This window comes from Brachyhypopomus gauderio, chromosome 14 (genome assembly GCF_052324685.1).
Source record: "Brachyhypopomus gauderio isolate BG-103 chromosome 14, BGAUD_0.2, whole genome shotgun sequence".
In the NCBI taxonomy this organism is placed as follows: domain Eukaryota; kingdom Metazoa; phylum Chordata; class Actinopteri; order Gymnotiformes; family Hypopomidae; genus Brachyhypopomus; species Brachyhypopomus gauderio.
This window is the reverse complement of record NC_135224.1, coordinates 13,834,212-13,849,213: the sequence shown is the minus strand read 5'-3', so window position 1 is coordinate 13,849,213 and position 15,002 is coordinate 13,834,212. Positions and strand designations below refer to the sequence as shown.

The 15,002-nt window shown below is 39.9% G+C and overlaps 1 protein-coding gene and 1 long non-coding RNA gene across 3 annotated transcripts; one reads left to right on the top strand and one right to left on the bottom strand.

The window, feature by feature from the left end:
- Positions 1-127: 127 nt before the first annotated feature.
- On the top strand, positions 128-1,092 carry LOC143474560 (uncharacterized). Its single transcript, XR_013120811.1, has 3 exons — positions 128-453; positions 768-793; positions 878-1,092. It is a non-coding gene; the product is annotated as an uncharacterized LOC143474560 (long non-coding RNA).
- Positions 721-13,988, bottom strand: ltb4r2b (leukotriene B4 receptor 2b). Of its 2 annotated transcripts, none has more exons than XM_076972067.1 (5): positions 13,879-13,988; positions 5,432-5,975; positions 2,133-2,333; positions 2,008-2,048; positions 721-1,642 (listed from the first exon to the last, which is right to left on the bottom strand). In XM_076972067.1, exons 2-5 carry the CDS (start codon positions 5,963-5,965, stop codon positions 1,300-1,302), a joined length of 1,119 nt encoding a protein of 372 aa, XP_076828182.1. In that variant the 5' UTR covers positions 5,966-5,975; positions 13,879-13,988; the 3' UTR covers positions 721-1,299. The 2 variants fall into 2 exon arrangements, with proteins under 2 accessions (XP_076828182.1, XP_076828181.1); XM_076972066.1 differs by lacking the exon at positions 13,879-13,988 and adding an exon at positions 7,657-7,897.
- Positions 13,989-15,002: the final 1,014 nt, after the last annotated feature.

The window sequence follows — 15,002 nt, the reverse complement described above, 5'->3', positions numbered from 1 at the left end:
TTCGGTGTGAAATTAATGCTTTATTTGAAAACGTGCTTAATGTAAATAATTGGCGCTGATTAGGTGAGCAGCCGGAAGTGTGTCGAGGACACAAACACGTGGTTGATGAGCAGATAAATACGACCACATGGGGCCGGGCTCTTTCTTTCCTCAGCACGTTTCATACCTAAATACTGACTTCATTTACACCCTTGTATGTTTTCGCTGTTTCTTCAATTATTGTTTCGTCGGTTGTGGTCCAAGAGATAGGTAAAAATTTAAGTTTTGCAGTTAGGCTTGTTACTAGATACATTACCGTGAATCTAGTTAGTTGGCTAAAATAATTTGTGGTTAACAGAACTAGCTAGCCAGATAAGTGTTGGTTGTAATAGAAAACTGGAGCGGCGTCGATTTGCAAAGGAAGACTTCTGCAGTTTACTAATTGTCTCTGGGACCGAAGTGGGCAATATCAAGGTAAACTTGCTTACAATTGCGTGTAAGGTCTTATTTTTATTTTGTACCGAATCGGCAGGTGCACGTGTTAATCCAACCTAGCTGGCCATGCTGATGTCGCAGTTTGGCATCCGCTCCGGTACATTATTTGCTGTGTTGTCCCTACGAGTGTTTGTCGCTTTATCCTGACATGATGATTTTCGCAGTCCGTGTTTCACCTGAGAAATAATGATTACACACTTACTGCACTGATCAGGATTTACTAAGGGAAGATGCGGGGTGTTTGAGTGCCAGTACTTCATTTATTGACATTTGTTCCTTATCGTTTGTTACAGTGGCAACAACTACTGATCAGCGAAAGGTATGTTCGTTATAACTATTTCTACGACAGCGTAGAAATTGTGGTAAAATGTTAATGTGCGTCTCCAACTTTTCCTTTTAACAGGACTACACCGCGGATTGATGGTAAGCTGAGTTGACAAATACATTCATCGTTTTGTCTACAGATATGCATACAACGTACAGTGATTAAGTGTTAAAGTGCCCTTTTAGATCTCGTAACATGTACCCACTTGTGTACTTTTCCTATTAAAGTGGTTTTCTTAACTTTTTCCTTGTCACAATTGTATAAACTTCAAATAAATGACTTGAATGTTAAAACCCCAGTGTTTGCATTGATGATTGATACCTCAGGAACTTCACTTTTATAAACAATATGTAATTCGTAAAACAATATAATCGATATAAAGGGGAGACCATGTGACGCCAAGACATTAGTTTCTTCAACGGTGGATGAGGGCATCGTTGAGCAATTACGGAGTTCCTGAACTGGACTTTTAAGCTGCTTTAACAAATCGCGCTCTACATTCAACAGAACTTTCCCTCTGGTAGGTTCTCATTGCTGAACTTTCTTGCAACATCTGAACCCAGGCCGTGTGCCATTGTCTGGATTTTGACTGTAGTAGCAGCAGTTGGGCTCCAGGCGTCGGACGTTTTCAATCCAACCACACCTCTGTCCGTGTTGCTGTGCCCATTCTTTCTGGCGTTAATGTCGAGGGCGGTCCGGTCAAATAGCCGAGCCATAAAGGACAGCCCTTCGGTTTTGATATAAGAGCGCCCAGCAAATGTGTAAAGCACAGGATTAGCACAGCTGCTGATGAAGGGGAATGTAGCGATGACTCGGCGACTTGATTTCAGTTTGTTGATCAGCCTGTGGGGGGAAGGCAGAGGTTTAGTTGCCAAGCCCGTATCTAAGCCAGGTCATTTTAGTTTGTCTAGTTCTACAAGACTAATATCTAAAGGAGCTTTTGAATGCATTGTTTTCTGCCAGATGGAAGCCCAAAGAAATGCCCTACTCCCATGTACTGTTGTCTAAATTGTACATTTAGAGCAGTGGTTCTCGGACATTTTATAAGGCCTACCACAATACAGTTAACATTACAACTTCTACCCTTATGAAAACTAAATGTAAAAAAAAAAATAAACGTTTTGGAAATTCCTATGCGTACCACTAGAGGGAGCAGGCATACAAATGTGAGAATTAGTGCTTGAGTTGAAGCAAACTGTTTTGCATACCATTTTTTGTGATCATTTTCTGACATACACTCAGTCACCATCTAACAATGACAAACATTTACAATTATTATATTTCGAATTGTTTCACGAATGCTTTAAAAACAATTATCCAAAAATATGTTCACCTGCATGATGTTGTTAATATGGTATGGCAACCAGAAAATGGCGAATGCCACTATGATGGCGAGGATGAGATTCTCCCTGTGGGCTTTCCTCTTGAACTTGGTCCGTCTGAGGCGACGGATGATGCACACGTAGCTGCTTACTATTATTCCATATGGAAACAGGAACCCCACTACTGTCTCCATCGTGAACTGAAACACCGCCTGTTTATGTTGAAATCCCAAAAACCATACGTTTGGCATGATTACCAACTTTAGACAAGTACAGGAAGGGTTAGAGAACCAGTAAAACACACAGGCAAAATCTCCCTAAAACCTGAAATTGCACAAAATGGAAAATGTTAACAAAAGGATACAAGTGTTTAACATGATACTATTATTAAATCAGTATTAAATAATTGTCAGTGCTCTATATATCCTCAGAGTAAAGCCTCATTGACAGCAGGAAAGATACCTTGATTGATTAGTAAATTAAATGAGTAAAACAGCTGTTATGCCTACTCTGAATGGCATGCAACAAATGAATAATAGTGTAAATGTGCTGATAATCAAATAGCATGTAAAAACAAAAGGATATAAGCAAAATCATTAATAATAATGAAAATATATATGTAAACAAGTTACTTTGCTACAGAATCTGTTGTCAACTGCAGGCAGGCCTGACGTATGGTCATTTGCAGTCGCGACTAATGCAGATGGATATCAGCTACCATTTACTCACTCTGACAGATGTTATAACGTGTTGGTGATCAGTAGCCACTAACTGGATACATGTGGTTTGAAGCGTCATGTGTGCACAATTAAAAGACCGCAAGCAGCTCTGACATTCACCACCAAATCATCTATATGATTTCAAGAAGGAAGTGACAGGAACAATGTGCCGAGTCTGTCTGCATGGACATTTGACTGTTTCTGGTCAGGGCTTCTTCAAACTATACACCATCTTTGCAATTATAGTGTACTTTAAAAATATGTGCTTATAAATTTCTAGAAGCCACTTTTGTATTTGATATTTTCTGAACCAATGTATAGTCTAAATGTTCTGTATAGTATATAAACTGTTAGCATTTAAGCTTTTGGCTAGTGCTTACTAAGAAAAAACACACCATAGCCTACTTAAAGGAATAATATCATACATTTTTCTTTTAGATTCTATTCTTCCTTGATGTTTGTTTGCAACGCGTGTGGCTTTAAGTTCCAAAAAATCATAATTGATTTTTACACATTTTAAAACATTTTCCAACTTAGAATTAAACAGGTTGTATCTGTATCAAATATTTTTTTAAATGTAAGCAATATTTACATATGTTTACAAACTGGGCAGAAGCGGGCAGGAGGCTGGAATGTTTATGTTGCAGGTAATAGGCAATTTTTGGCAGTAGGATGAATACTAGTCAGAGTAGGCAGGGTAAAAAAAAATTAATCACACAATCACTAGTGTTGAGGAAATTCTAAGAATCTATAGACTAAACCTTAAACTGAGCTGATGCTATTGAACACAGAGTTCATAATCAGTGATGCCGGTAACGCGTTACTTAGTAACGCGTTACTGTAGTCGGACTACTTTTTTCAGTAACGAGTAGTCTAACGCAACTACTATTTAAAAACTAGTAGTCAGATTAAAGTTACTTATCTAAAACATCGTGCGTTACTATTTCTGCATTTCGGGGGAGCGTAGGTTATTTTTATTCATTCTTATTTTTTGGCTACACGTTTCTTACGCGGTTACGTCATCTCTGCTCTGCGGCGCCAAAGTCAGATGGAAGGAGAGGTTCGCCTTTAGCAGCTGGAAATACAGGCATTATTTTGATTTTATTTCGGCTAAGGATGACAACAATAAGGTCCGTTGTACACTCTGTGCTGGCGACAGAGTGCTGTCTACCTTCAAAAACAACGTCAAATCTGAAAAAAAAAACCGGGGTGGGGGGGGGGGGGGGGGGGGGAGTGGCGAACGTAATTTGTTTCCGGGGGCGGGGTGTAAAATGGACTAAATTCAGTATTATATCGCGATCTATCGATTGCCGGTGGTTGGCGCCAGAGCGAACTAGTAACTCATTGAATCATAGATGTGGATCGGAGGTAAATAAACTAGATTTTTTCCCCGGCGTGAGATATCGGATGTGTGGCGTGTGAGCGTGTGAAAACAGTCAAATGCGTGTGTCTCACGCTCAATGCGTGAGAGTTGGCAACCATGTAAGTGGGCGGAGTTGAACAGAAAGACTGTCTTATTTATTTTTTATTTTAAAAACATGTAAGCCTATTTCAAGAAAAAGTTTGCAAATGCCAGTGTCATTTTTGATGTTCCGGTTAAAATACATGTCAATAAAGTGAGTATTGGCAGAACTGGTAGTCATTTTCATGTTATAGGGGCGGGGGGATCAGCCTCTGCTGAAAGTAACTAAAAGTAATCTAACTTAGTTACTTTTAAAAGCAAGTAGTCAGTAACTTAACTGAGTTACTTTTTAAAGAAGTAATCAGTAGTCAGTAGTCGGATTACTGTTTCAAAGTAACTATGGCAACACTGTTCATAATATATCACAAAACATTAGCAGGGGCACTGTTATCTGGGGACTTTAAATCACACACCGGCGACTGTTTTGTAGATATAGTATTTGCACTGTATTTCTCAGCCCCCCCCCCCCCCCCCCCCCAAGTTGTGCCACACTCCATGCACAGAAGCCCTTTTCCACATATTTAATTACAAAGCAAAATACAATCAAGTAGGTGCATAATATGCTAATCATTCTGAGTTTGAGAGATTGTTAGTATATTAAGTGAAACAGCTCTAATTTAATATTGCAAAACTCTAACAAGTTAAGAGATGGTAAAACAAAACAAGGTTAAAATTAAAAATGCACTTCATTCGATGCACTTGGATTTTCTAGGCATTGGTTAAAAATGGAAATTATTTCCTACTATAGCAGGGGTGGCCAACCCGCCAGAGACCTAGAGCCATTTTTTGTACTGTGTAACGGCAAAGAGCCACATCATGCATTGGCGAGTGTAAGTTGTTGAGGGGGGGGGGGGGGGGGGGGGGGGTGGCGAGTGTAAGTTGTCGAGCGGGGGGGGGTGGGGGGGTGCGCACCACGAAAATGTAGCAGTGTGTGGCCCCGTTAGTCCAGGTGAGCCCGCGGACCGGCTGGGGAGCCGCACGAAACCAGGCAAAGAGCCACATGCGGCTCGCGAGCCGCGGGTTGGCCACCCCTGTACTATAGTAAAAACATGGTACTGTTCAATTATTTCTCAAAAAACATACTGTTTTCTAATAGTATTAATGGAGTAGGAATAATAAGAATACGTACATATTGGTAGTGTGTGTGGTTGAGTAAACACAAGCACAGCTCCCGTGCATTCGTGCGATCCTTTACTTCTTCCCTGAAGATAAAAGCTGGAAGAGCCAGAGTGAAGACGAGGACCCAGAGAGCTATGAGCACACCCAGTATGATCCTCTTACGGGCTAGTGCGTACATGCGAAGAGGCCACCGCACAGCCATCAGCCTGTGGACACTCATCAGGGTGATGAGCATAATGGAGGCATACATGTTGGTGTTGCACAGGTAGAAAAGCAGCTTGCACATGGCCTGGCCGAACACCCATGACTGCTTGGCTAGGTACACCAAAAAGAAGAGTGAGAGACACATGATACCACCATCCGCGCACGCTAAGTGTAGGATGATGAGGGTGGTCACAGAGCGCTTGCGAGCTCTGGCCAGAATGCTCCATATTATGAAAACATTCCCTGGTACACCTAGCAGGATGGCAACAGCAAGGAAGGAGGTGCCAATGCCAAAGGAGACATCTTGGAGCAGGTCCTGACTGGTGCTGTTTCCCGACATTGGGAAAAGCCTGTAAAGAACAAAAACAAATCAATGCCTGACATGAGTCATACGCCTGACATGTTCCTTTATATCTGGCATCACAGCAAAAGTTTTTGCTGTCACCATAGAGACAGTCAGGAGTAAACTTGCTGTTTCTTATTCACTACGCCTTCCAGTTGTACTGTATCTTATAGAGCAACATCAGTGCTCTTCACAAGACTCTTGATGTTAGCCATGAACCTCATTGTTACAGGTTCATCAGTCTCCATTTCAAATACAGTGCAGTGGAAAAGTGTGTACATCCTATGTACAGCCACAAATTCATAAATTTGTGCAGATTTTCACATTATATTTAATCTGATTGTGTAGTATGTAGATAGTCTACAATGATGGGGAACAATACATTTTGCACTGTATCAGAAAATTCAAGAGAATGTCAGGTCATCTGTTTAAACTGAAGTTTAGTTGTTTATTCTATTTCTGATCACATAGGGTGCCAGCTTCACAGAGATTGGTCACCCTACGGCCAAAGGTTGAGGCACACGTAGTTGCTGTGCCACAGCGCTCAATTTGGCAATAACTAGTCACATCAGAGCCAGATAAGACCATCAGAACGAAAATGCAGTTTGCTCGGATTGTATTGTGAAAATGGATTTTGTATTGTAATGTCAATGCTGTTGGTATTGTAATGTCATTGCAAACAGGAGAGGTGATATTTCCACTTTAATATTTGAATTTTCACATCTTTTAGCATGGTGGGGAGGTTGAAAATGACATTTCAAATGCATTATAATTGAATGTAAATGCACATTAGGTGAATCACATTTTAATGATCATTGATGTGCTTTATTTCGCATCAAAATATGTGAAAATTAAATACGAATAGAAGTCTGCCAAAATGCAAACGTAAATTGAATTATTGTATTTGAATTCTGAGGTCAAACCTGCTTGTATAAGTGGAACATGTAAATGCCAATATAGCATTACATTGCCATTTTGCTTATTACATTTTTATTTTAAGACTGATTTGCATTCCATCCAAAACTACAATTTATTTGCTCTGAATTTTCTGCTTAAACTTCACTGTTCACAATTGCTCAGTGTGTGTGTATGCAGATTATTCACCTTGTTATCCCCTTCTGTAATTTCTGACTAATTGCTTTACTATTTTTAGCATGTATCTCTTACCCATAGCAAAAAACTATTTACAGACCATAATACAAACACTGAAATATTTGCATAAATATTTGTTGGAAACTTGTTAAAACATGCCAGGTACACAAAACTTTCGAAGCATGCTCTGATACACTCATGTCCAATGGTGTAATAGGACTCATCTATCAGACACACAGGGTCTAAAAATGAACTTAATGAGGCAATGCAAGAGAGAGAGAGAGAGAGAGAGAGAGAGAGAGAGAGAGAGAGAGAGAGAGAGATATCTACCAATAACTGGAGGGCAAGCAGAGCTAAACGACCCAGACCCAAAGCCCTGTAGGCTGTGTGAGAAATGTATTAATATTCATTATCATGACCACTTTTGTTTACAGTTACATCAACTGACTTTTGGCCAGAGGTTAATGGTCCAAGACTGTAAACATACCCCAACACAAAGCTGGAAACATATAAATTGACTCAAACTGCTGGCAAAGATGGGAAGAGCCTGGATAAAATTGAGGAAACAAAGCAAGTCTGACATTTTGATTACTTACCACGGTGATAGCCCTGGTTAGAGAAGAACTGTAGATAGCAGAACGGAACTGAGCAATCTAAGATGATGTTTCTCTCTAGCCGTTTTGTTCTTTCTTTCCACTCACAAGTGGATCATGTAATTCACCGATCTATGATTTCAGACTTTTTTCTTCTTCTGTTAGTGGGAAAGGCTTAGGCTGTACACAAGCTGTAGCATGCTCATAGGGAGAGGTAGACAGAGGGAGTGGCATAGAGAGGTATACTGGAGAGAGAGAGACACACACACATCACACTGTTCCACCACACCTTCTGGTTTGTCTCCTCCTTTCCTGTGTCTTCATGCTCTCTTATGTCATGAAATATAGGTGATGTACTCCCAACCTTTCCATCTTTACTTCACAAATTTGATTGCCTATAGAAGACTCACTTGATATTCTTGCTTTTGTAAGACTTATTTCACAATTTGAATTAGAATATTTTACAAATTCAATTCAAATTAAAGTAAAATAACAGCATTTTTAAAGTGCTTGTCAAGATTCTGACACAAAAATGAGCAAACCAATGAGGCTAAAGGCTAAACACAGCAACAGCAGACAAACCAAGTCAATAAACCAGAGGTGTAAAAACAGAGAAAACACATGGTGATGGGGTGGAGTGATAGACAGGTTTCTGCCAAGGTGATTCTGGACCCCCCAAATATTCTAGGATCAAGGAAAAATGCGTCAACCACCACCATTCTCCTGAGGATCACTCATTTAGAATGTGGTGGGGCCTATGCCTAAATGTAACTGTAATTTAGATTTGGTCTTACACTGTAAAAAAAAAATCCTAATTTTATGGAAAATAACTAAATATTTAATGTATTTTAACATTTTTTCCAATTGTATGCAAAACTTTGTAAAATTACAGACATTATTTCTAATTTGACAAATTGTCTTTTATTTTAAGTATTATGACAATAATTACAAGTTACATGCTTTTCTCGTTTTTTTACGGAATTAATACAGTATTATTTATACGGTATTTTTCTGCTTTCTTAAATTATATACAGATTCATGTATAATTACAGCAATTATCTGCAATTAAACATTCGGTTGATTATATAAAGGTTTATGTCTGTAAGAACTAAAAAGTTTTTTTCTCTGTCATTTTAATCAAAATCATGTCTTTTGGCACTGCTGATTTAAACATGATTTTCAATGTCAGAAATGAATGTGGTTTTCATAGTATTAGCTTACATGTATCAATACTCGTATTTTGATTGTTAGGCGTCCTCGTAATTCAGAGGATCCATTGATGTTCAGGAGAAAATGTACACAGAACAAAATATATAGGTTCGGACATATTAATTTGCCACAGAACGTGATGTAATTGATTTGACGAAAAAGAAAATAATTTCTGCAATTGAAAATGCTCATTTTTATGATGCCTACAGAATGAAGAGTGACTTCCTAATGTCAGTTCAGACATTAGATTTTTACATTGGCATATCTAAAGTATGTAACTATAGTAATGGCTGTAGGAGATTTCTGTTGATTGTTCCATCTCTATTGATGTCTGTTCTCATTTTAGTTCTTGTGCAGTCAATGGCAATAGAAAATGGCAGTTTGTTTGGGTGCTTTTAAAAGAAACATTTCTAAACACTGGGTCTATACTTGAACATAACCAAGGAAATAACCTGTAACACACTGAGAGACAGATGAACTGATATACTGGTAGACGTACATTGTAATGGAACAGGCTTTTAAACTTAAAAATGTGTGTGCCTATAGTTACACACTGGAATAAAAACACAACAACTTAAATATAAATGTTATCTCTAGGCTAGGGGCATAAACGTGATTTGAGCTCAACGTGTTGCTTTTAACCATAATTGGTTAATCTGACTGTCATTCAGGAAACTGGCCAATGACAACTGTTCGCGCCTCTCAGATCACCTTCACCTGTCTTCCTTGCTTCTTAAGGAAGACAGAGGCAGAGTCTCACTGCTGAGTTGTTGTAGCTGCAGTAGCAACTTCCAGTCATTTTCGCGTTGGTGTCTTGCCACCGTTCTCCGTTGTGTTTTTTTGTCACTCTGTCTATTCGAGTACTTAACTCCTGCGCCGTTTCCTGGCCTCCCTCAAGTTTTCCTCCCGCTGTTATTTTTCCTATCCAGTTTGGTTTTGGTCTTTTGTTCATCGCTCCGTTTGCCAGCCAGCCATTTACTTCCACTGACGTGTCTTGTTCTTTTGAGTTTGCTTCCCTGTTTTCTCCGCGTTGATCTTATTCCGTGAGTATTTCTTTTCTCCCATGTTTTATTGCGTTGATTTTTTTCGCGAGTTACTGTTTTCGTTTTCTCCGTGGACTGGCACTTGGATTAACTTACTATTAAAATTCCGCGGAGGATTTTGCGTCCGAGATCCACCGCCATTAAATATTGTATGAACTTCTGCTACCTGGGCTGTCCAAAGGAGGATGGGTTAACTTTTGTCTTAATCCTTCCCAGGTGTCTTCCTAATCCCTGCCTAGTTTTTGCTTGCCACCATCGCCTCTAGCTTGCTCATTAGCGATCTGGACCCATCTGTTTGTAAAGCTGCTTAGTGTTTTGTTGTAAAAAAAAAAAAAAAGCTATATAAATAAAATTTACTTGACTTGAAGATGCTGGACATATAAACCAGGACAAACGAACAACAAAAAAGACTGTCCCTGACAGAATGGTAGGAAACAAACGGAACTCTTGTAGAGAACTTCCCACTTGAGACGGCATTTACCACTAAGCATCAGCATTGGGCCGAGACTTTGCAAATATTCATGTTTTGTGACTATATATATAATCAGATACCACCTGCTGCTGTCCCTGTTGATTTGTTAAACCGTGCATGGCCTTGGTGACCAGAGGGCTGCACTGTAGGCTGCCCCTTACTGGCAGTCCACATAGAAAACTATGGCCAGACATGATGGCTGCGTTCCAAATCCTATGCTGCCGCCAAGGTAGTGCAGGTCTTGAGTAGGACTGTCCTGTGAAGACAACTTGTTCTATTTGTGATGTAATCTAATGAGGCTGCGTTGTGGTGGTGATGCCTCTTAAAATTGCACCACAAAACTTGAGGTAAAATGGAGTCCTTTTGTTTTTTTGTTGTTGATATGCTATGGTATGCTGTTTTATGTAACCAGTATAAGTATTTATACATACATCTGTTAAAAATATGATGAACATCAATGTTTTAGTTCTTTAATCATTTTAAGTATTACGGTGCAATGGGGACAAATTTAAACCAGGGTACCCGCGGGTCCTTAAAAGTCTTAAAATGTCTTAAATTTAGTTTTCCATATTCAAGGCCTAAAAATGTCTTAATGTCTGGAATTTTATGAGGGGAGGCATTAAATTATTATAAGTGTGTGTTGTTCAGTTGTTCTGGCGCGATGTGAACTTTGCCGAATCTAGCGCTAATGCAGAAAATAACCGCTCCAGGGTCCTAGTGCTAGATTTCCAGCGTTGGAGTATACGGCCTCAACAACGTCAACAATTCTCGTTCGCCACCCCCCCCCCCCCCCCCCCCCCCCGGTCAACGATGTGGAACACACCTGCATCCCCAGTAATAGTATTATTTTTTCTTGTGAGAGGTATTAAAAAGGATTTTTAAATCTTGAATTTTAGATTTAAAAATGTGCAGATACCCTGTTAAACGCATCAAAGCCAAATCAGTTTTGTTCAAATCACTGCAAATATAGGTTTTATTTCTAGGCTGTGTTCAAAGTGCACTTCATTGGAACAATGTAGGTATAATGTAGCTGCCAAAATATGCAGCCTACATTGGCTATTAGGGGTTTGAAGGTAGGCCTATGCCAAAAAAACATGCTGAAACAAGTGTGCATGAGGTTGGTAGATAGGTAAAAGACAAACTTAATACTTTGAGAAAATCTATTCACAACAGTGAATACAGAAGTGAAATACTGAAGAAACATCACTGTTAAAATCCACAAGGTACTTGTTTCCCTGACCGTTGGGTTTGTAACAAGACGTGAATGGGAAGATGTCAATGGCTGTGTTCGAACAAGCTTACTGCATACTACTGGCATACTGATCGAGCACCAAATCAGTATGCAGTATGTGACAAATAATTTTCCAGTACGTGAAACATACCCGGATGACCTACTACTTCTGCAAAATATTCCAGTATGCGAACAGAGCTATCTTTGTGGTGTACTGCATCCCATCATGCAACGCTGCGTTCACGTGACCCCGTAGTATGCTTTGCTTTTGTCACATACTGGAAACTGTACTGCATACTACTACGAGGACCAGTATGCTGTATCCAGTATATACTGAGTCCAGTATCCAGTATGTAGTAGTCTATTTCGAACAGAGCCAATGACTATGTATGCTAGGAAAAGGCCTGATACACTAGGGATGAACCAATGAGTTATGCCTAGATTTGACTATTAGGGGTGTACATGTATTCGTACTGAACCGTCAAGGTGCGGAGAATACACGGTACATGCATCCTATAAGGACATGCGAAAATCCAGTGAACATAATGCGGAACTGAAGTTCACAGGCTAGTTGAAAATACTTTGTCCTCATATGCAGTAGGCCTACAGTATCCAGTATGCCACAAAACTAATCATACTGCAAGATCACGCGAATGTATAATGCTCCTATAATGCGCCAATTTATTTTCCGACACAAGATTAGCGCTTCTTATATAGGCTACACTGTAGTTTTAACATCAAAATACATAGCCTGCTAATAGTATTTTGCGATCGAGCATGTGAATTCTTATAAACTCTGAAAACAAGATGCACGAAGCGAACATTGCTCATGTACTGCATATAGTTGGTTTCAGTATTGAAAAAATACATGATGACCTTTATTTGCGATCGATACAGAACATACAGTAGATGTGTCTAGCCCCGGTTTAGCACCGCGCTCAAACTATCCGCGCTTTAAATCTGTGCCTATATGCTTCATTTTACAGTATTTCGCTGCTCACCGCATACTAAGGCTGTCCAAGCACAGAGAAACACATTGCTATTATTTAAAGAGCTTTCTCTCCATTCATAAATAATTTACTTGATTTAACTAACTTGCGTGCATCATTAAATACAATTAGTAATGTATTTCAATTGCATTTTACCAGTAAGCATCAGCATGGGGCCGAGACCAAGACTTTGCAAATATTCATGTAAAAAACACTGAACAAAATAGATTTAATGTTTGTGTTAAGTTTATTGTAGGGCTTGACTACCAGCAATAATGGGGTATTGCAATGCTGCAAATGTTCAGGGCAGGGGGTTTACATGATTACACATGTTTTTAATAAATCTAGTCCTTGTATTTGTAATGATGTTTAAATGCCTGCTTAATTCTGAGACTGTGGTTTCCTATTTGTCTGAATATTCCCATAATGCCAAAAAAATCTACAGTACTACTACCCAAGACTGGGTAGCCTTTGTTTATCCCCGGTGCAAATGTAAACAGATTTTGCTGTACCATTTTTCAAAAATCGACAATGAAGCCTTAATGTTGGGGCTTGGAGATAAATTTCTCGAAAATTGGTTCAGTTTCTCAGAAATCTCCCATAATGCCAAAACAATTCCACTGCTGCATAAGAGCATGAACCCTTAACTATCGCCATAGTAAGTTTGGGTAGATTTCACCGTTACATTTCCTCATAAATCCATTTTGGGTTCATACTGCATTTAGGCAAATTAAAGCACTCAATATCAAATAGGCTGAATTAGGACATCAGTTTCTGAAACATACTGGCTTAACAAGGGAAGACCTGGGACCTCATGTACAAAGACTTGTGTGGATTTCTTACTGAAAATTGGCGTTCGGACAAATCCAGAAAAGAAGAAAAAATCCGAATGTATCAAACCGTGCGTACGCCGGAATCCACGCAAATTTCTTTTGTACGTAGAATTGTGACACGTCCCCTATAAATATGCAAATTCATTAAAATTTGCCCTGCCTCGGAGAAGTTTCCTCTCTGATCTATCACAAATGTCTAAACGGGGAAAGAAGAGGAACTTCACCGAATGTGAAGTAGGGGCGGAAAAAGTGTTTGGCTCGTTGTGGCATTACGGCAAAGCGCAAAAGGTCTCAGTGGAACAGCGTGTGTGAAACTTTAAATGTTGTGGGGTCAGAAGAACGCACACTGGCAGAATTATATAATGCACCTAAAAATATCAGTGATGCGCTCACTAGCATCAGCAACTCTATAAAAGAAATGGTTAAAATGCTGAATGCTGTCTCTTACCTTTTTATATTGTAGCTATGATTTGTTGATTTGCTTGTATGGCACCTGGGTTAGGCTTTGTCCTGGCTCTGGGTTCGCTGGGTGCTCCACCACCTCTAACAATGGCACGGCATACCTGTGCGCAACGTTGTGCAGGACCCCACATGCCCTCACAATACGACACACCTCCTCTGGCCGATACAGGAGCATTCCCCCGGTCCTGTCCATGTAACGTCACCGGCTTTTCAGCTGCCCAGTCTCCCTCTCCACGACTGATCGGGTGCAAGAATGGAGAGAATTTTATCTCCGCTCCCGGTCAGTCTGTGGATTACATCAGCCACGTCTTGAGCGCGTAGCCGCTGTCTCCTAAGTAATTTAACAATTACCCATGTTTTAAATTAATTATTCTAAGCTGGAAATGTTAAATGCATTATTCCAACCATGCTGTTTGTAAGGATACGAATCATGGGTTGATCCAGGCCATCGTGCCACTATATTAGTAAGGCACATTATTGCATCACAGATTATTTGCACGTTTATGGAATAAAAGTGCTTTTTATTCACATAAGCAAATTCCTCCTCAGATGGTCCCTTTATAGAAAGCACATTAGGGGAACCGGCTATCGCTGCAAACTGCGCTTTAACGTTTGCCTGGTCGACCGCTTCATATGGGAACTTTATATACCTAGCTGACATGCAGATGATCCCATCCAAAACAGCTGGCATGGCTCGGCTCAAAGATGACTGGGATATCCCCGACCGGTCTGCCAGTTCTCTTTGAAACAAGCCAGTCGCCAGGAAGCCGAGCGTTGACAGACCTGTAAAGGAAATGGCAATGCGCGATTCCTAGCCGTTTCTCCGTTTCAACTCTGTACAAGAGGACAGCTCTTGGAAATCTGAAACGGCTTATAAGCCAGTCATCATCATGGATAAAAAAAAAAATCACAATGTTCACGGAAAACGCGCTCTCGGCGAATTCGGCCATTAGCAATATCTTCCAGTAGCCTAATGCCAACGCTGCCATCTCCCAAGAACTCCAGCGCAACATTGCATGTTATAATCTAGGCTAAGTGGAAACACGTTGAATGATTATTTCAGTAACGCAATGAAATTGTCTGATTAACTTACTGTTTAATTTTCAGGTT